Genomic DNA, 22,647 nt, shown 5'->3' with positions numbered 1-22,647 from the left:
TCGATTTTCAGTTCTGTTAAAGTGGAATTGCCATAAATTGATAAGAAAAGCCAAAGACCTCTTTTTAATCCATTGTTGACACTGAACACATATTCTCATTCGCTTCAATTTATTACTTTTTTCTTTTGTGATTTTTGCTCCTGCACTTTACTCGTTCACACAGAGTAAACCATTGTGGAAAGACTTCAATTTTTTTTCAAATGAAATAAAAAAAAAATGCACCAACTTTTCTCCATTTAAAAAAGAAAAATCTTTTAGAAATTATTAGTGCACGGTACGTGATGGAAACACATAGAAAGGTACAAGTTCAGTTTCCCAATTTGCAGGCCAGTGCTGACCTTTCAAAGGAAAGGTGTTAATGAACGGCAGGTATGGCACGCTGCGGTGCTCAGCTGATCTATTTCTACTTCTAGGGCCAAGATGCAGAATACACATGTACGCTGAGTGCAAGTGTCAGTAATAATAACCCCCTAAATTGGAAACAATCATTGTAAGGACACCTAATAGACATTGTCTGGTACGTAATAACTAGATTGAGATAAAAATCACTTTTCTTAATTCATTTACTTTCCTGTTGCTACACATCATGTCAACACTTGTTTGTAATTGTATTAACATGGTAAGTGAAGCACCCCCCGTTGTGCCACATGCACAGTAAAAATTTTGCATATTGCTGTCTTGCATGAGTATTATATTTTGCGCTTGGTATTGATACAGTGCTGTTTAATCTCTCAGCATGCACAGGGATAGAGCCCAGCGCTGCCTCTGCTTTTATTACGGGGACCCCCATGCCATAGGAATTAGGCTTTTGAGGTACACGGCTTGGCATGAACTTGGAGAAACACAAATTCGGCAACTAGAGTGGTGTCATGCTTTACTGTGTACGTGCTCTTTGTATTACAGCGAAAGTGAAACACAGAGCATGCATTTCCATCATTATTAGAACATAATTTTAAGAGTGGCGACGGTTTCTCTCTTCAGTTACCAGTGTTACAGATCTCACCACAGATACGGAAAGGCTCAGCATGAGAGAGCAAGGAAGTCGTTTGTTACCGCTAACCAGAGAATAGTTCCATTCATTTCTGGATTGTTTCAAGGATTCTGAAAGACTCTGCTAACACCGCCTATTGAGATCGAGAAGATGGGGAGGAGAAAAATCAATCTCATTTCTCAATCTGTTTAAGTGAACAAAGAATTGCGTGTGGAACCGAGCAGAGCGAGTCAACAAAGCTCACACCAAACAAAAAAGAAAAGAAGCTTTATTTGCATAATTATGTCTGAATCACAGTAGATTTGACAGAACGTGTTCCATTCTAAGCCCTAAGGTCTTATTTAGGTGGAGCACAATATCAAATATACTGGCTGTAATGCACTCTTTCTGGGCTAATCTAATGTCTCATGGGACGTTACGCGAGGGGACAGCGCACACAGTTGAATGGTTTCATTGGTTGTTATTCAGTCGCTGTTTGGCTTATTCCATACGTCTGTCCGCAGCGATGATCGCGCACTGTCAGATCTCTCTGGGTTTGTTTTTTTCCGGGGTGGCTTCCTTCTCTCTAAAATAGAAAGGAAATAAGAAATATTAACGCTTTTCTGAAAAGAGACAGATAAGGTTTAACCCATGAATACTTGTAAATGTCTTCAGAGGACACATCAGAGGTGCCTAATGCTACAAATTATGGTTTTATAAGGTATTTTACTAACATTATGGTATTAGGGGTTTGGCCCTTTAACCTTTACGTATGTATGTAACTTGACATAACAGAGGTTTATGGAAAAGCTTTCATGAGCAGTATTACCTCTGCGATTCAAATGTGAAACTTACAGAAGCCTAAAGGAATTGAGCGATGCCATTTCCTGAGGCAGGATACGCTACTCCGAATGGTGCTCTCCTCACTAAAGGTAAGAATCTAGCAACAGTGTCACCAAGGTTCTCTAAAACCACAAAAGCGCAGTTTTATCTGAATGAAAATAAGCTGTATTTACAAAATTGCTGATAATAACACAATCTACTCATATCAGCAGGGTAAATGCCTTAAGATAAGAATGAAGAATGTCTGCTGAGCATCCAAAACTCCACAGCATCAGGAGGCACTAAAGCAGTAAGATGCTTAGAAAACCAGCTCGGCATCTGATTGGCAAGAGCACAATAAGTCAAAGATAAAGTAAACTTTCTCAATAAGCAGGAACGTTTAATGGTGCTCTGATTAAACTCATCTACAGCAAACGTGTAAACACAGCCTCCACGCTTTCTCCATCTTCCTGCCAATTTACATCTTAATGGTTAAACTGTTTCAGGTTACTTATTCAGCAAAGCCAGGGAATAATTTGCAACTTTTCATTTTGAGTGCTCCCATAAAATTCTGCAGGGCTGTTCCGGGCAACTGCGCACAGCCACAGGGAGGCATTTAAAGATTAACAGGCCTTCCCACCATTCCAGGGCTGTGAAAAAGCCATCAAAATATACTTTTTTTTTTCAGCATTACATACATACCACACATGACTGCTGCAGTTATTACACTGGTCGCTTTTCACAAACCTCACGGTTTGTTAATTCTACGATACCTTTTTTTTTTCCTTTAAAGACCTAAGTGATGAGAAAAATCTCAGATTTTATCGAAAGTGTATGTATAGTCCCTGTGTTTGTAACGGAAAGCCTTAAAATGTGAGGTGAGTGAGTTCCAAAGGATGGGTTGTTCGGTTGCACGGCTCAGCTTGAAGACGAGCACGGGGTGAGGTAAAACGCTGTCTGTGGAGGGACACCCCAAGGAGCACAGAATGACCCCTCTCTGGGTGCTTGTATACTTTTTTTAAGAACTCCAAGAAAGAGTTGTTTTTTTGTTTTTTGTGGTTTTTTTTTTGTAATTCCAGGAAATTAGTATTATTAACAAAGGACTAAGACGTTTCTCTCAAGCACTACCCATTTGAAGCACCAAATTCTCCATCTTGCAGTCAGACATATGCTTAGTGTAACACGAAGAAGACACCACGGCTCCTCTTTTCCCCCCAAAAAAGCTTTAGGGCCGAGCTGATCACCAGCCCTATGCCAGTGTATGTGTTGATCGCGGGGACCCACAGAAATGGGAACCCCAAGCGGAGGAAGCGTTGGAATTGTATGGACTCATGGGGCTCTGTCCCCCTTCCATCTTCCAAAGGCGGTACGTCATGGTTCCCCTCACGCACCCTCTCAGCAGGGCCCTCAATTTTGGGGATGACAGGCAGCCCGCCAACCGCCCCCCCTCCGTTTTGGGGGCGGCGGGCAGCACACAACCGCCGCCCGGCGCCCTTCTGCCCGCGGGCGGGCCGCCGCCGGCGTCCTCTCCCTCAGGGGCGTTCGCGCCCTGTGAGGAGGCGCGCGCACCGGGGCCGCCGGTTCGAGCCCCGAGGGGGGCGGCTGGTTTGGCACCGGGGCGACGGGCACGTCCTCCCCGCTCCTTGCGGCCCGAGACGCGGGGAGGGGGTCCCGCCCGGTCTCCGGCGGGCGCGGGCCCAGCGCACATGTGCGGCCGCCCGGCACATGCTCACTGCGGGCGGCGCATGAGCAGACGCGGCGCGGGGGCCATCGGACATCTTGGGCCGCCCCGCACGGAGCGGGCAGCGCCGCCGCCGGGCCCCGGGGCGGGAACCGCTCTGTCCGCCCCCGCGCCTCCCGGCCCGCCCTGGCGCCGGCTGCCTTCCCCTCCCCCGCCTCCCCTGGGCTGCTCAGAGCATCCCTCCTCCCCTCTTGCATTTGTCTTAATTCTTCTCAGAGACAAGATGGCAACGCCGGCGGCGGTAAACCCTCCCGGTGAGTAGCTGCTGCTGCCGTCGCCCCCTGCGCTGCAGGGAGTCCGTCTCGCCCCATGTGGCCCCGCCGCACAACACGCCCCCCCCTCCTCTCCCTTTCCTCCCCCCGCCATAGGCACACACCCGCCCTTGGGGACGGCGCGGTCCCCGCAGCCGTGAGGGCGGGCAGCCCCCGCCGCTCCCGGGCTCGTCGCCGGCCGGCGGCGGCCGCCGCTGGCTGCGGGCCGGAGGGGGCGTGAGGCCGGCGGCGGGGAGAGCCGGGCCGCCCCGGGCCAGCAGCCGCCCGCCCGGGGAGCGAGCGGAGGCGGAGAGCCGGGAGCCCTCGGCGGGTTTCTCGGGCTGGAGGGGTCCGGCCGCCTCCTCCGGCCCCGCGTTTGCCGCCGTTGGGTGTAAGGCGCCGCAGAAGCGAAGAGTTTTGCATAAGCATACCGGTCATGGGGCAGGAGGAGGAGGAGGAGGGAGGTGTGATCCCCAGCCCGGGCCGGGCAGGAAGGGTGGTCCTGAGTGGGGCAGTGGGGTTTGGCTGCCCTGGGAATTGGTGGGAATATTGACTTTTCCTGCCCGGTTCATTGTCGGGAAGCAAAACCGGCGTGGGAAGCACGGCTTGGAACCAAAACAGGCATCCAGGGCACCTGGGTGCCGGCCGGGTCTCCGCCGTGCATGTGTTTTTCTTGCCAAAGGATGAAATAAATACTTTCCGTGAAGACCACGTTTGTTAAGAGGAGACGCTTACTAAAATTTTCTCTTTGAATTTTTCGTGAGGGAAGACGTTCCCCAGCGTTGTGCCAACCTGTCTTTGAGGTGCAACATCGATTTTGTTGAGTGCGTGATGGAGTAAAACGGGTCTGGATGAAACGCCATAGTACGTATTTTGGAGATGTACTTGGATCAAGTTAGCATGGGATCAGCAAGTGTCCCACACTAAAAATAAGTGGGACAACAGATCTTGCGCTGGGCTCAATACTAATGAAGAATATTTATATCAAAGCTGAATTCCAGTTGTACTTGTTTTAATATCTGATCACTTTTTGTCATTTTTTGTAGAGTCTAGTTCAGTTCTGACAATTAAGGGCTTGCTTGAGTAAATGCCAGTTAATGTTTAAAGGCTGTTCTTTAGATTAAATCCTGCTGTAGTTGGTTGTATGGTTGTCAGACTGAAAGTAAATATTATGATATAAACATTTTGGTTTAGTAAGTGTCAATAAAGTAAGCAAGAACAGATCTTTGCCATTCAGATTAAGTTTTAATATTGGAATTCTACATATTAAATCAATATTTAATGGAAGGTTATTAAAATGAATATTATTTAGCTTCCAGGATACCATGTCGTGCATGCTAACGGAGAGTTTTGTTGCGTGCACATTTAGTTGGAATCAGTGAAATGTTTTGCGGACAAAGCAGGATAAGAACAGCCTTTTTTCACTAAGGTTTGGGTTGCCATTCTCCTATCTGCCCATCCAGCCTATGCATAGAAGGAACAGCCCTGGCCACTTAGAGGTGAAACCACTGAATTATAGCAGAGCCTGGTGGCCCTTTTGCACCAACTGTTTCTTCTTTCTGTTTTCACCTGCCTGCAGGTGAAGGCACAAAAAGATGTCGTTGCAGGAGGTGTGGCACGCACGCCTCAGAGTAGGGCTTCACAGTTGTTCTCCTGTGACCACTTTGTGAATTTAGAGAGTGTTATGGGATTATTGACGAGACATAAAAAAATATGAGGCAAATGGGAGCCAAGTGTGTTGGCTGTATGCATCTCTGTGCACCCGGACACAGTTAAAGTTGACTTGCGGTGTGGTCCTCAAACTCTCTTAAGCAGAGATTGCTGGTCCACTGCAAGGATGTGGAAATGTGTTGGTTTCCTGAAGTAAACCAATACTTACTTCTGCAAGGTTGAGGTTACAGAGCATTGTTTTGCTCCTCGTCTAGGCAATTGGAACAGATCTGAGCTGAAAGACAGCTTCACTGGCTGGTAACGATCCTCCCACGCTTTCTGTGCGTGAGCGTTTCTGTCAGACAAATGTAGCTATGTGTGGACAAAGTCAAAATGAGGAGTTTTTGAGCTGTGAAGAGGTGAGGAAAGGAGACCTTCGATCTGTAGCTCAGTGCTGCATCGGCTGTACCACGGACAGCAGAAGATAGAGCCGCATGAAATACCTCGATTTGTGCTGTGCTTTAAGTCATGATCTGTTGCTTTTGTTATTTTTTTGGATTAACTGCAAAGCAATGCAGAGGAACAATCAAAAGCTGTAGTGAGAGGATTTTAATACTGCTGTTTTCTCTTGGGGCCAGATCCTCAGCTGGAGTAACGTGAAAGTAGCCCTATTAGTATTGGTGAAGCTATGCCGCCTTATGCCCGTTGACTTTCTGATCCGCGATATTAGGGGAGCACAATAGAGAGATTAACTTGTTAAGCATCTTTAATGATGATTAGAAATTACAATATGATTAAATTTTTATTAAGCAATTGTCTGGGGTTCTAATAACAGTTGATAATTTAGGCAGGACGTTAACTTGCAGCTACCACAATACAAATACATGTGATTTTAGTCATATTCTAGATAGTGGAGTGGGGATTAGCGGCGACAGAAAAGCTGGGTGTTCTGTAATTCTGGATGTGAAAGCCTTTCAGTGTGGGATCTCCTGGAACAGAACCATGCACTACTCTGCAGCAGAATCTTCCCTCTTGCATTAGGTACAGATTTATCCATTTTCCCACTGATTTTTTTTAATGTAGGGTTTGAGTTATGAAAGTTCACAGGAGTCTGAGTAGTTTGCAGCCCATCCTGGCTACTGCTCATGGGAATTGCAGTGTTAGGTACTGAATTTTGGTGGGGGTAAGGCCACCTCTCTGGGCTTCCTGGGCTGTGTTAGATCTAAACTCATAGTTCTTTTTGGTGAAGGTGTTCATCCATAGCTGTAACCAGACATCGCGCTTACAGAACTGGGGGGGGGGGGGGGGGTGTGTGTGTCTATGAGATAGTCTTCTTTCTTCCTCTCCCTACATGCTTAGCCTGGGGAATGGGATCTGGTTAGAAGTACTTTTTTCATTTGTCGTAATCTGGATGACTAACTGAAGTGTGAAACACAATACAGGTGTGTGGGAAGCTCATCTGCATTGGCACAAAGCATCAGAGTTAATTTATTTCCTCCTGAAATAAGATTGGCATATTAAATGGGATTTAAGAACAAAAAAATTGTGGAGGTGTAACAAGCATTTCATAAATTACTGCTTGCAGCAAAGTAAGTTAGTGCCATGTCTGTTTTAAATGTATATATTTTTGGAATGCAAACTTGTCCGTAACTGGTGGTACTTTGGGGTCAAATTTTGCTTAACTTGAGTGCATGTCATGGTTTAAGTACATGATGTGGTGACTCTTGTATTAGCCAAGTTCAGAAGAAAACATAAAACTCTTAATGAATTCAACATTTTCTTTTCCTGAGACATTACTTGGTCTTGGGTGATGAGTTCCAATCTGGCTCAGTCTGACGGGTGGTCCCAGAGTGGCAACTTTCTGCTGTGATCAAGTGATGTGAAATGAACTGGTCACGTCCTTTCAGCTCTTCCTGGTGAGGTGTCCCTAGATGGAAGGGCTGCCCTGGGTGGTACCCACAGATGTATTCCCAAATGCCAGAAGCTCATGAAATCGTGGGATTTCAAAGTTACAATAGAGGGCAGATCCCTTAGGATGCATTTTTGGCTGTGTTTTAAGATTTTGTGAATCCTTGGGATTGTATTCTTATATTTAATTAGAAAAAAAATTAGTAACTGGATTGTTCACATAATCAGTAAAGCTCCTTTAGTGATTTCTTTTTGAGCAGAGAGCTCAAAGTCTAAAGGTATGGAGAACAACATGTCCCGAGAAGGCCATCTACTAGAGATGTGTGGAGACAGAAGGAGTCAATGGGCCATGAGAGAAAGGAGTTGCTGTGGCTTAAGACATTACTATTACAACCACAGGAGCTGATGGAGGTCACGTTCAGCCTATGCCTAACCGAAGATACAAAAAAATTGGGGCTGAACCTTGAACAAAGATGTTTAAATAAGCTGTCTTTACTTTCAGTTTGTAATGAGTTAACAGCAAATTTTATGTCATATCAGCAAAAACTTGTAACTCAGCCCTGCATCTGGGCTCTTGTTTTAGGCAAGTGCATTGGGTTCTGGGAGCTGGTTTTGTTTGTATGTGTTTGTTTGACTTGGGAGTTAAGTGGAGATAAGTCATTCTCCCATTTCAGCTGGACATTCTGAGAAGCAAATAGTCTGTTAGCCAGTCTTACATTTGCACTCAAGTTACTAAGATATTAAGTGCTGTGGACAAATTTTCTTTATGATGCCCATTCCATATTTCCCAAAGGAACTGACTTTCTGAAGTAGACAATCGGGACCATTATCTTCTTTAGCTTTCCTACAGCTTTGAAATTGACGATTAAAAAAAAAAACCCTACTTCAGTGTTTCAGATTTCAAAATTGTCTTTTCAACTGGAAGCCCGAAAAGTTGTTGTTTCATTGCTGCAGTAGTAGCAACTTTGCCCTTCATTATAATATAGACTACCCAGTAAACTCCAAAATCAATTTAACAGCATCCTGAGAAGTAAATGGAGTGTTCCAGTGATGTAGGTCGTAACGGGCTCTGATGTTTCCAGGATGCAAAAAAGTAGTCTTCTTACTAAGATAATATTAAAACAGAGGTCTCAAAAATCATAGAATGGTTTAGGTTCGAAGGGACCTTAAGGATCATCTGGTTCCAAACACTCTGCCATGGGGAGGGACACCTTCCACTGGACCAGGTTGCTCACAGCCCCCTCCAGCCTGGCTTTGAACACCTCCAGGGATGGGGTATCCACAGCTCCTGTAGGCAACCTGTGCCAGTGCCTCACCACCCTCAGAGTAAAAAATTTCTTCCTGATATTTAATCTAAATCTCTTCTCTGCCAGTTTGAAGCCATTCCCCCTCATCCTATCACTACATGCCTTTGTAAAAAGTCCCTGTCCAGCTTTCCTGTAGGACCCCTTCAAGTACTGGAAAGCCGCTATAAGGTCTCCCCGGAGCCTTCTCTTCTCCAGACTGAACAATCCCAACTCTCTCAGACTGTCTTCAGAGGAGTGGTGTTCCAGTCCTCGGATCATCTTCATGGCCCTCCTCAGGACCCACTCTGAGAGGTCCAAAATGGAACACTCATTAGTTAATGGGAGGTTTAAATTGCAGATCTTTTTCTTCTCGTATTTACATATCTTTCTTACTGCAGAATTGGTCCTTATTTCAGTCAAACTGTAGTATGAGATGATAGTGCCTCTTGAATTGTTCTGTGATAATGTTTTGTCCTTCAGGACTGTGTACCAGACAGTAACTTGCATTGAAGAAATCTCATTTTTTGATATTTCTAATATATAGAGCATACAAAAGATTTCATTTCAGGATATCTCTTCTATCACGGAATATTTATTTAAAATTTGCATATGTAGCTTGTGGTTAGTTCCAAACATTTTTTCAAATAGAATAATGTTTCCCCATGCCTCTTAATAAAAATGCAAAACAAAATAGATATTGCTGATTTCTGTAATACCAGATGGTATTGCTGATTTTTCTTTCCAGTAAGAAAAATTGCTATAGAGATTAGGTAGCAAAGGAAAAAAAATAGCCTTTTCAAAACAGTCAAGGCAAAATAACACTGTTGATGTAGTGATTATTGTTATTAAGAGGACAGAAATGGGGCTGTCATTATGAAGATGTATTCGGAGATTATGCTTAAATGGCTTGTGAAGATCAGATATGTGTGTCGTTTAGGGTAATTTTTGGGGGCTTACTGCTTCATAACTGACAAGTAAAAATGGAAAATGTGTTAATTCGGTGCTACCTGCAGAAAGTACAGTGTTATTAAAATTTGCAATAGAAAAGGGAAAGAGGGGTCTCGGTTTAAGACATGGGAATTTAGATCTCAGGTCTTGTTATCTCTGACAAATTTTCCAGTCTGTCTATAGCAAAGTGTCTCTGTGTGGTCAGCAGTGTTTAGAGATAGATGAGTTGGCTCTGGATGAGCTGTTCAGTCTGGTGAGCACTGTGGAGCGCGGAGACGCTGCCTTGGGTGCAGAAGTGTGCAGACACCGACCCAAGCCACGTTCTTCTCTTGACTGTAAGAGTGTGCTCAATAAAGGTTATGTGGGAAGGAAATCTGCAGAGACAGAGGTGCTCCTTCACCCTTTCTGTAAGATAATCTGTGCAAAAAAATTAGATTGGCTGGACAATACAGGCAAAAATTTTGAAATTTCAGAATCTTGGGTGGGCTCTTGCTGTATAAACTATTGGTACAGTTTACTTCTTGCTAACAGTATTTCCTTTGTTCAGATGTAAAGCATTTCCTGTCACCCCATCTGTATCAATCATCCTGTCAAATGAGGAGAAGAAAATTTTTATAAGGCTGCATTTGTACGTTTTAGTTAGCTTCTGATTATAACCCAAGTAAGATAGATGCACATTGGTAGCAAAGAAAAAACTTCACAAAATTAATCATTCGTCATCCTCCATTGTTTAAAATAAAAATCCAAATGAAAATTAATTGATTGAATAAACCCACATGGACCAAATACCCACTTTTTGGCTACTCCAGAAGGAATTACTCTGTGACAAAATGTTAGAGGATTTCAGCAAAATCTGTCCTTTAAAGTGCATAAATCACATGGTTTGAGACTTCAGTACCAAACATAGAATGCCAATTTTTTAACAAGAGCTGATTCAGACTTTAATTTGGGTAGTCAAAATTTCAAATGGATCTTAGTTTTATTGTTTACATGGATTAATGGCCGTAGTCATGCGACGGGTAATGAATTAGAAGCTGTTTTCAAGATAGATGTAATTTCCTTTTTTTGTACCCAAAGCACGCTAGTCTTCCTTGGGCAAAGCCATCTGCACAGGGAGAAAGGGAAATCCTTTGTTTTGGATACTCTACATATTGATGAATGTTTCTAAACTTTCTGCTTCCTCTCTTTTTTTGTCAGCTTTTATTTCCATTTTGCCTATCTTGAGTATTTCTGTGCTACGGTTTCAATCCTGCTTTCCATTTACGTGCCTCTGCCCTTTCTTACAACGCCTGTAACTGCTGTATTTTAACTGTGGTGCCGGGCTGAGCCATGTACTGCCTTCCCAGTTACTGTTGTTTAAATGTAAATGAATCCTGGCATTGTACTGGTTCTACTCCCAAGTCTTTCAAAAGCTGATAAATTCCAATTCCATTCTGTAGGTAGCATCGAGGTCCCCCTTAGAGAAAAGTGGTACTTTTTCTAAGTAGCAACTGTGCTGCATTCCGTGTAACCCAGCAGGTACTGTAAAGTATAAGCAGTTGGCTCAAATTAGGAGCCTCTATTAGTTTACATCTGGCCTAGATGTGTATGTGTTGCTGTTTTGTTCAAGGACAGCTCATAACATTAATTTCAAATGTTTAGATTTGAGCTGCTGCAGTTTTTCTCATCTAAATGTCAACTGCATGCGACAAATAGAATAATAGAAAATAATTATAATTTTTTCTGTAATCAAGCAAAAGGGGTGTTGAATTGTTCAATTACTGGCTTTGCCAGCATGCAGATGGGAAGGCTTTTCAGGTAAGTTGCTCATACAAAATGCCTGAAATGGATAGTAATTAACAACTGGCTCTTCATTGGTATGTTAATTACACTGCCATTTGTCCTGGTGCCTGTCCTTGTTTGAATGTTCAGTTACACTGAACTGAAGCGTTCACTTCCTGGCAAACACAGAATGTATCAGAACAGTTTGACTCTCAGATATATGCAAATATTTTATGGGAAGAGGCATGCCAGTAAATCACTGAGCTGCAAAGAACAAAAACACTGCATATTTGTATTCCTCAGAGGTAAAAGCAAAACCTGTTTTTGTGGAATATACAGGCTTGATTTTGAAAAACGGTCTGCAGTACTTTACCAGTAATAATCCAGAGCACAATTTCATGCACGTAGATAATTTTGGGGACTTGTTACTGCTGGTTCTCTCTGTTGGTAAAGGTAGGTGGACATCTGGGTGTATACAATACAATGCATGTATTTTTAAAACTGTATTGCCTGTAATATCTGGATGGAAAATCAAAATGAATTGGAAATGCTTTTAAAACTTGGCAGAAAACTGATTATTTTGAATGCAAGGAGAATTAAAGTAACTTCTTATGAATAGATCACATCGGTAGTCTCAGATCTTATTTAACTTACAGTTTAATTCTTTTGAGAATGCAGATTGTCTTCTATTGTTTGGGTGGTGCTTTGCAGAGTGCATCCCCAGTCTCCAGACACTACTGCAATAAGTAAAACTGGGCTGCTGCACCTGGTATGCCTCTCTAAGTTATTCAGTAATGTCCCGAAGAGAGCCAGGCTGGTAAAGTTATGTGGCTGACCAGCACGTTGGTATGAGGCTTGTATTTTAACTTGCTAAGCTTCTGTCACGTGGAAAGCAGTTAATCTGCCCAAGGCACAGTGACCCTCAACACATGGCAGAAGTCAGTCCCTGAAATTAGGTGCCGACTGTAACGGTAGCTGTGGGAAGTGGATTATAGTCATAAAATTAGCTATAAAATGGCAGTAGCTACTGTGTGTCACTGCCCTCTGAGTCATGTTTGATCTGTTTATTGAAAAAAAAAAAAATATTGCTATTGGTACTGCAGAGCCAATACGGCCACAGATGAGCTGGATTTCCATTGTTTCGTGTCCAACAGGCAAAGCTGCTAGCTCAGTTTTGAGTCCAACTTTGAAGACTTGAAGTACAGTTATCTAAAAAAGCTTGGTTTGAAATGCTAAATTTTTGTGCTCCCAACCCCTGAGAGGCAGCTCATTTAACAGCAATCTCACAGGTGGCCCTGTGAGAGTTTGGGAAAATAGAGGTCAGTCTGATGACTACGCCTGTGAGTCATGTTCATGTCATAGTATGTGGGGACACCAATGGTTTCCTCAAATTTAATTATTTTTTTTTTTAAAACATCTTTAAGAGATCACCTGGCCTTTTGTGTGTACCTCTGTCACCCTGGAAACGCTCTACACTTTCTGTAGTAAACAGTGGTTTGACCAGCGGAAAACAAAGCTGTATAATGAAAACTTCCCTTTATTTTTATGATATTTTCAGCAGCCTTAGAAATACAATGGCAAATTATTGGAGCTATGTAAAGGTTTCAGTGTTTCTGGGAGAAATGTTCCTCTACTAATTTGTTTTGTTGATGTTTTCATGTAAAACACAATTTTTCTGGTTTATGAAAAAAAAAGAAAAAAGATTAATTTGCTGTGCAGTTGGGTTTGTGGGAACAGCAATTGCATCTTAGCTGCGTTGTACTTTTGCTTACCAGTGAAGGTTTGAAGTATGCATTTTCACTGTTGAAATTAAAGTAAATGAACCATCACTAAGAAAAACACAAGGCGCGTTTTCGAACTCTCTTGTGAGGACCGGAGAATAAGAATACTTTCTGAACGCGCGGCCACATTTAAAAGGGGACCTAAGTTCCTAACAATTCTTAGTCAGCTCCTTTCTCGTAGACTTCTTATCAGACCGAAGTTGCTGTGAAAATAGCTGTGGGGGTATTCGGAGCTGGATTGCCTCGGCGGCGTGGTTGGGATGGAGGAGGCGCGGTGGCCCGGCGCTGCGGGCGGTACCATCCATGGTGCTGAACGGGCGGCGGGGGCCGGGCTCCACCTCGGCTGCACCGCAGCCCTGCTGGAGGGCGAGGGCTGCTGGGAGGGGGTTTGAGCTACAGCTCTGACTGAGAGCCGTTAGCAGTTGAGGTGTTGAGGACACGTTCCATTCCCCTCACTCTCTCATCGTGGTAGGGATCTCCCGTAAAAAGGACGTGACGATCTTCCCCAAATGCCACGTGTGGAGGCCTGCAGAATCCAGATTTTGCAGTTCTTACTCAAGTCCTTGAAAAAATGCCTCTGTAGATTCTCTGCCAGCAGCTCTCTGCATCTATGAATTAAAGCTGATCCAAGTGAAGCTGTTTCTCTTTGTTACGTGGGCGAGGCTGGACTGGATTCTCATTAAGAACAAAAGGTGCCAGATCAGACTTGTGCTACATGGAACCCCTATCCAAAAATAGCCCATCACAGACATTTTAGAATAGAGTATAAAATTTCCATTATACTTACAGAATAAGACAGCAATAGAGAATTTTCTTCCTCCTTTGTTGTTGACGCGTGTTGTGAATTACCTAGGTTTATACAAGTCTTGGGGGCTTCTTGTAGTTTATTCAAGCTTGAGACTTGGTTCTTGAATGATCACAGCTGTTGGTTTTATTTCTTCTAAATTAAAGCTGGTGTTTCTGGAGTTGGTGTACTCTGTGATGTCTTCCTGATACAACAAATGAACCTGTGCCCTTCTGAGATGTAATAGTCTTTTGGTTAAATATATCTTGCTACTCTTTCACTCTTCAAACAAGCAAACATCATATGTTTCCAAATTGTTTCCTGACTAAAGATTTAATTATTATTTTTTTAGTGGTGTCCTCCTACTGCTTCTTAAACCCATTGGTTCTGAAATGTAAATGGGAGTGAGGCTTATGATGGTTTTTAACATTTTAGTGAAAGCTGCCAGTATGAATATCTTTTGCTCTCCAAAGTTTTCCCTTTTGTTACTTATTTTTCTCTCTCCAGGTCCACACATGTTTTAAAAAAGGAGGCCCTGTGCATGTGTAATTAACATTTGAGGTTAGGCAGCTGTAGGATGGCACTGTAAAACAAAATTTTACTGCTGGGGTACAATAGCTGAATTAAAAGATGGGTGGTTTTACTTGTTGGCATTTTGGTTGAGTAGAATCAGTTGGAGATGCGTGAGTGGGTGGAAAGAACATTAACATGAAGTTCATGCTGAATTATGTTTTGCTTGAGGAAAACTATTCATTAGTCTCATAGCTGGCACATGCCTTTTTATTCCTTCTCTAAGGTAGTATCTGACTACTTTGATGAAAAGGTTGATATGACATTAAGGAAGTGGTTCTGCCTCATGTACTGATGATGTGCAAAAGCCTTTCTGCCCTTGGCAGGACTGAGTAAGACATAGGCAGCATGCCAGTCCTCACTCTGCTCTAGGAAGGGCATACATGTGGTAAATGTTTCAGGGTACGCAGAGTCATGGCTCCATCTCTTAATGTTACGTGTGGAGGTTAATAACGTATCTGAGTTCAGCTCCAGAGCTCATTGTGTCTCCATCTAAACCCCTTTGTTGGTATTGGTTTTTCAAGATGGTCTTAAGGACAAAATGTTCCTTCATCATTGCTGAATTTAAAACGACTATGGTAATTATGAGTAAGAATTTCAGAGACTAATAAATTCTCACTATGCAGGAAAATTCTTGGCTGTTAGAAGCTGACTGCATTTTTCACTTTTATCGCTGGCTGGCTATTTCATGTCTGAGAACTGACCAGGGAAAGAAGACAATCTTGTGGTACAGGTACTGGATAGGGTTCAAATTTACTACAGACTTCCTACTTAACCTCTGACAAGTAATATCCCCATGCCACAGTTAAGTCATCTGCTTTTTGTTTCCATTTCTCTTACCTTCAGTTCGCATGTCCTGTTTATAAGACTGTGTGTTCTGGGATGCTTTTTTCGTATGCGTCTGTTATAAAATGCCATATTTGTAGGAGAGTGTGGAGTGCCTATCCTGGAGTAAGCAGAGATTTAATTTTTCTTCATTGTGATGTACTATGGGTGATGTTTTAATAACAGGCTTTTATTGCAAACGGATTTGTTGGATTAGCAAAGATTTTTTTCTCCCTTTGGGAAGAAGAAGAGATAAAAAGCAGAATATACAACTTCTTTCTCCTTGGAAACAGCAGATATTATTTATTCCAGGCACATGAATTACCATTAATTTGTATTTTCTTTATACAGTTGCTATGAAGTTGGGATAATGTGCTTTTTAAGTGTCTTGGAAAAATATACACATAAGCATAGATGGGTAGCTATTTCAGTGCTGAACTACCAACGAGCCACCTAGCTTTAAAGTCTAAATGTAGGCTTCACAACTTATTTCTTTTTATCTTGACTTATGGTTGCTTTTGTCACTTAATTTGCTGTTGAAAATACATTAGTTTGTTCTCAGCCAGGTAGAGTTTGAATTAAGACTGAGAACAAATTATTCATTGCTCAAAAAAAATTATTCCTCTCACAAAAGAGATGATCAAACTATGAAAAATACAGTTACACAGTGAAAATTATGAGATAGTTTTCAAGTGTTTGTTGTGTGTTTGAGAGTGGAATTTAAAATGTAGGAAAATGTTGTATTATATGGGGGTACTTGGTTAGTATGTTAATTCAAACTGCTCTTTAAATCAAGTCAATGAGCTGTCACTGTAAGTAAATACATTTTCAGAAATCAAATCATGATTCTTTCTTATGTTGAAATGTAATGATACAGTATTTGTAGTGATTTCTTGGTAAGTGCATTTGGCTGCCACTAGTTGTTTGCTTTGTTGAGTCCCTGTAGTAGCTGGAACCTGATTGCCAAGTTTGGCATTCAGATTAATTTTCATATGTCCTTTGTACTTGTCTGTGCTGCTTTTCAGTCAGCAAATATCAAAGCAAAAAACTTAGTTTGGTCAATATTTACAGGCAAATACTCAGCTTGTTTTTGACAAACATCCAGTTTGTTTATAATGAAGGTTTTTTTGATATCGTTCTTTACTTCTGTATTTGATGTATCCACAGAATGGTCTGTATATTTTGGGGAACAAGTGGCTTGTAATGGATGTTGAATCATGTTTAATATGAATATGGGGACGTGGCAAAATAGTGTTTTGTTGTTACGTGTTTTCATTTGTTTAGTAGTTCACTGGTAGAACATCCAGTGAATTCTTGTATTTTGTGATTCTGAAAAAACAGTAAGAACATGGCCATTACAGCTGATCACTTCTGGAAAGACTAGCAGAGCTTACAAGGAAACATCATTTCCCCTCTTATTTTAAAATTGGTAATTTTAAAAAGCAAGTATGAGATTCAGTATTATAAAAGCTGTTCAGGAAATAGCTCTGTGAAGAAGTTAAGCAGAAAAAAGCGTTCCAAAATTCATGACAAATTTTTGGGTGCGTAGTAAACCTAAAGTAACACTAAGGAGTCTTCTGCAGCAGAGCATAGCAGCATTTTGTATTTACTTTATGCCCATGAACGTTTCCCTTATGCCATGATGTTGGGGTGTTCTATTTGGAACATTTATGGGAATGAAAAATTCTAGAAAGTAATGCAAATACAGCTACCTTTGAACTTCCAAAAGCCTGTGGCCTTTTGGTTTTTATTTGTTATTTGCAGACATGAAAGTTATAATATGTGAAATTACCTAAAAGGCAGAATGTTCTAAAAAGCGTAATTAATGTTCCTGGGGCAGTGAAAGGTAGAAAAATCACTAGGACCTTTATTTGTAACTTTTTTTTTTTGCTTGCAGAAAAATTCAGGGTTTGGGAACCTCATCTTCAAAGATGAGGGTATCTGCTAATACGGGTTGGTATGTCAGAGCAGTTAAAACTTCAGAAGATGTTCTAAGGGTTGTCCTCTGCGGGAGGTTAGATTGAACAATCTCTGACAGGTGCCAGTTGAATGTTGTGGGAAGACTGGTGTAATCTTTTCAGGTGGCTTTTCAAGGTCTAGTTCGATTTGAATCTGGAATTTTCTTATTCACGACCCTTTTCCATGGTCTGAAGGCTGGACTATAGTGCTTCATAAATGGGGCCTGGAGTTTGGAAAAATAATGCTTTGGAGTAATAGATTATACAAGTAGACTATTCACTTGTACATCTCCTTTGAGTCATACAAAGTTTTTGATCCTTGTTGCTGCTATGGGAAAGCAAGGTTAGCTGCTTTCTCCTGTCTCAAGAGAAAAAAAATAAAAGAAACATTAATCAGAAATCTCCTTTTGCTTACTGGAAGTTCAGTAAGGGATAAAATTAACTGAATATTTAATATGCAAGGCTCAGGCTGGGGTTTTGAAATGGAGTTAAATGTAGCTTTTTTCCCTTGCAATTTTTAGACAGAGAATGTGGCATTAGAAATTGTGAGGAAAGGGAGAAGTACTAAACCACACCCTATTTTTAGAACATGTTTTGTGATGCATAGTAATATTCTTCTTGGGGTGTTTCACATAAGTGTTCTTATTCTTGGTAATAAATTAGGATGTGGAAACACCTGAACGGCCAATTAATTATCGTAACATCAAATAAGCATCATTTGCTTGTTGATCAAGCAGAACTGGAGTCATTAGTGCTATCAATAAAATACTGTTTAATGAAAACAATAGCATTCTGATTACTCAACAGTGCCCAAGGACAGTGTAAATATACTGATAATTAAGTATTTGGCAATGCAGGTTGCTGTTCTGTATGAAATTTAAAATTAATACACCCTTCTGAGGCACATGTAGAAAAAATAATCTTTGTAATAATAATAAAGGCATTTGAAGGACATGAATAAGTAATTTTCAATGAATAATTTAAATCAGAGTGGTCTGAGTTTTACATCTTTGTAGTTGGACTATGTTGTTCCAGCACTTTCTGTGGCTGGTGGGGAGTGGATGTCTCCGTATGTGTGGGTGCATCACAAAGGCCTCAGGTCTTCGACCTCAGCTTGGTCAGTGGCTTGCAGGGCAGCTCGTGGGCCACCACCACAGCAGTAGTGGTGGGTTTAGTTTGATGTAGTTTGACAGTCGCCGCTTCCTCAGAAATATGTTGTACAGATCTTTCATGGTCTTCCTTACCAGCCCTTCCATGACTTGGCTCAATAAGATGACTACCAGAGATGATTCCTCCTGGTAATTGACCCATGCTCTGCTGTATTAGACAGGTCAGGGGAAGATATCATTTCTGTCTTGGTCTGGCTACTTGGATTTTCAAATTTAGGATAAATTTTATAAATCCTTGCACCTGTGAACTTAAACAATGCATACTGTGCTTGTCTGCCTCAGTGAAAATGGATTATAAGAATATCTATATGAAACAATTATGAGAGGGCCAGGAATGAATTTATTCACAAAAACATCTCTGCTTATTATTTAAGAAATAATCTTGTTAAAAGTAGTTCTAGCCAAAAGTTGTAGTCATAAATACTGCCGTGCATGCTTATGAAATAGCTGATTTCTATTGTAGTTAACAGAAAATATGGACAGGAATCAAGTGGTGTTGGCTCTCAAGTCAGATAAAATGACTTTCACGTGAATTCTGTGCATTTCTGGCTAGAGAGGAAAAGTGAAATAGTCGAGCGAAGGTTTTGCATTCCTAGGAAAGCTAGGCTACCCTGGATCTGCATGTGGTTAAGATCAATTTTGGTCAGTGTTGTCGGCAGATTTATTACCCATTACCTTTATTTCATTGCATATTTACAGCTATTCCATATGTTTTATGTAGTCAGTAGGAGTTTAGAGCACTGTCATGTTGTTACGATGTAAGCTCTGGTGAACTGCAGTATTGATCTCAGTGGGGTTTTTTTTTGTGTATACCATTGTAAGTATTTTAATAGCAGTTTCAGAATTATTTCTGCAAATTGACAATTGAACTTGTACACGAACAAAATAGATTTGCAATCAAGCACTGCTGTTTTCTTGAAATCTAAACGAGCTTCTGTTGCTGGAAAAAAATTGCTAGATAGATAGTAAAAAGCCAGACTTCTTGATGGAAGATAATAGAAATATTATTTTAAAATAAATACTTTGAAGATGAATGAATAAAAATGGAGTCACAAATGATGACAGAGTAACTGCTTAATAGTTTATCTGCACTCATTGTTATTATTTATTTATCATAAAACAATTGCATAGGAATTTATAAAAGGACATTAGCTTTTAAATGTCTTTTGACAACTATCTTGTTGAACAGGGAATGAAACAAGATGAGGAGTTTGGGGAAATACAAACAACAATGATTGTATAAAACTATTAATTGGTGATCTAGGGCAAGGGTGTACTATGGAAAATGCTTGATTTGATTGTTAATGAAATAAATTAATATTGGTAGTTGGCTAATGTCTTACCTTTGCAGAAGCAGCACACTTCAGAAATGTTGCGCCTCCTGCTCATGATATAAAATCTGTCTGTCCTGTCCCAAAAGAAAGATGTTTCAAGCCCAGCACACCTTTTCCAGCACTGGCCAAAAGCAGGTGCTTGAAAAAGTATAAAGTCAGAGCGGGCATGTATGGTGCTCCCCCTGGGTACCTTCCCATGCTCCAGCCATGTGTGACTCAGAGGCTTCTTGAGCCGGGCACGACATTTGTATTTTGTAGCACTCAGTGGACTTCTTTTCCACAATTTTGGCCAGGCTCTACTAAAATGCATATAAACTTCTAGCATCCACAGCTTCCCACTACAGGGACTTTGGGGCATGCAGAGGTAGTCATGACAGGTCAGGGAAGCTTGACAAAAGTAGTAAGGGTGCAGGAAGATAAAAAAGGTGAAAAGAGGGAAGTTGTGGGACAGTTTGACAGTAGCTGAAACCGTTTCACATTGCCCTTGTGGAGCGGACAGGCTTCAGGTGGCTCCCAAGAGGGGTCGAGCAACATGATGGGAGAAGGAATCTAGGTTTAGCTGTTCTGTTTTATACATATAGTCATGAGGATGGCCAGTAAGGGACCTGACATTGGGCAAGGCAGGCAATGAGGAACGGTTGGATGAGAGGGTTTTTCATTCTGTGTAGACACAAGTCCAATCTCAGCAAGTCTTAGCAATGTGGAGGCAGATGCAGCAGAACTTGGCCATAATTGGGATCACAGTAAAGCTGGTGATACGGTGTTGAGGGTTGTTTTTTTAACTTGAATTGGAACAAATTGAGAGTTAGCCAGTTGGCTCTTCGCTTTTCTACTGAGCAACAAGTCTTATCAAGTCCTTTTAACAAACAGTTAGTGATAATCTTGTGGGGCAGGGCCATGTGCAGGTGTTTTGCCTAATTCAGTATTATTGTGCCTAGCTTTAGTGTAGCTTTAGCTTGTCTTGCAGCTTCCACTTAACCTCCTGGTGTTTTACTGGCTGAAATACAGCAAGTATTCTGTTTTTAAAAAGGAAAAAAACGTCCTGTACATTAATTTCTAATTGAATGCCAACCAAAACAAGCTAAATGAAACAGACTTGTTAAATGAAGAGTTAATGGACTGAGAGTGATCTGTCTCTGAGAAACTTGAAGGAAAGTCATTACACTTTATTATTTTTTCATCATGTTTGTTTGCCCAGGATGGGTGTGTGCTTCTGCAGTTTTTGTGAGTTCATTAATGGGTTAGCTTTGGCCACTTCTGCATAACAGAACAGCCATATACGGTGTTTGCTAGTTCTGACGCTAAGTAAAAATTATGGAAAATAACTTTGAATGTTACCTTCTGTTTCTTGCACACAACTTATAATTATGCAGTTATTTTTGGCAAATGCAAAATGTCAGAGGAGGAGGGAGGATCACCATTCATTTCAAATGGAAATGATGCGTAGTTTGGGGAGCCTAATTTTTTTGTAATTTATTTAGTACTTTTGGCACATGTCACTCATAATAAATTAAGGCAGAAAACGGTTAAGTGAAGAATTATGTTGTATCAGTGAATGATAGTGTATGTAACAACCTAAGACCAGGTAGGGTCGCGTTCAGACAGCATCCTGTTGTTGTTGACTGGTTTCACTGTGACTCTTTATGGAAGCTAAGGACCTGCCTCTCTTCTTTTAACAAAGGTACCATCGATCCTGAAACAGCCTTTCAAAGCCAGATTTTCATCCTCTCTGCAAACTGGACTTTTACAGGGGCTGCGCTCCTTCCCTGCCCGATCTGCATGTGCACTTTCCTATTTGTAACTATTTGTACTTGAGGGAGTTGCCGAGTGTTGGAGGCTCAGGTTGTGTTTTCAAGGCAAGGCTAGTCCAGGTCCTTGGATTTGCTTCTAGCCTGCTTTTTGGGGCACTTGCAGACTCTGGGTGCAAGAAGTGCTTTTCTTCTAATGCATCTTTCCATCATAATTGTGGTGAAGACCTAGGTGGTGTTCGGCTTGAGTTAAATCCCCCACTTTTGCAGTGAGAAAGATTTTTGAAATTTTAGAGCAGGCCAGGTGCTTAGGTTCAGGTGAGATTCTTCATTCTACAGTGAAGATAGAAGCCTTTTTTTAATTCTGAGGCAGTTTATTATTTTCCAAGACTAGAGACACGCTTTCAGAACAAGAGCCATTAAGGCTTCTTTTTTAATCTTCCCTCCTTATTTTGAGTTCCAGCAACCTCTTTTGCTTGAGGGGAATGGTCATAGTTTCGCCTTAGGACTTGTCAGCAGTCAGATGTATTGGCTTATTAGAGGGAGTACAAGAAATAGTTCATCTAAGCCAGAGGCTGAATAGGTCAAGAAGAGATAACAAGGAATTATGAATGAGAAGTGGAAAAATAGCCAAGGAAAAATGCATGGGTATGTGAGAAGGTGAATTGGTGCCGTGCTGTTTGTCAGGAAGATAGGAGGAATGAAGAAGCAGCCACCCTTCTTCCCAGCCTAACCTCAGAGAGTAATGGCCATCTTCTGTCTGTGCTTCCAAGCTGAACTTTTACCCTATAACAGTCTCTGCAGTAGGTGCAGAGGCGTGATTCCAGGTCTTCTTCTGGATCATGCTAAAGGCCATTCTGAGTATATGGGTTGTTGGTCATTCAGGCTGAGAAGGCATAGGCAGCAAGCATGAATGTGGTCTGCATCCTTTTCTTATGCCCCTGGAAATAAAAGAAAGAAGTATTGTCGAGGTAGCATTCAAAGTCACTTAGGAGTACTGTATGAAAAAAATTTTGGTGTTACAAATCATAAGATTGACGTTACCACAACTGGGTTTTTGGGTACGTGCTTTCTGCATGCCTAGTTTTGGATGCATCAGAGAATGCTGATTTTCAATGTCGGCTGCTCATCCTGCAGGGAT

The 22,647-nt window shown here is 41.6% G+C and overlaps 1 protein-coding gene across 1 annotated transcript in view; it reads left to right on the top strand.

The window, feature by feature from the left end:
- Nucleotides 1-3,756: 3,756 nt before the first annotated feature.
- Nucleotides 3,757-22,647, top strand: part of ARNT2 (aryl hydrocarbon receptor nuclear translocator 2) — a gene marked incomplete at both ends in the record, with an annotated part of 102,918 nt that continues 84,027 nt past the window's right edge. Inside the window, one exon of the mRNA XM_082488846.1 lies at nucleotides 3,757-3,787. Within this exon, the coding sequence (XP_082344972.1) occupies nucleotides 3,757-3,787 (31 nt within the window). The remainder of the gene's footprint in view (nucleotides 3,788-22,647) is intronic.

This window comes from Vanellus vanellus (genome assembly GCF_965231255.1).
Source record: "Vanellus vanellus genome assembly, chromosome: 11".
NCBI lineage: Eukaryota > Metazoa > Chordata > Aves > Charadriiformes > Charadriidae > Vanellus > Vanellus vanellus.
Note: the sequence above shows the minus strand (reverse complement) of the source record. Positions and strands in the feature narration are given on the sequence as shown.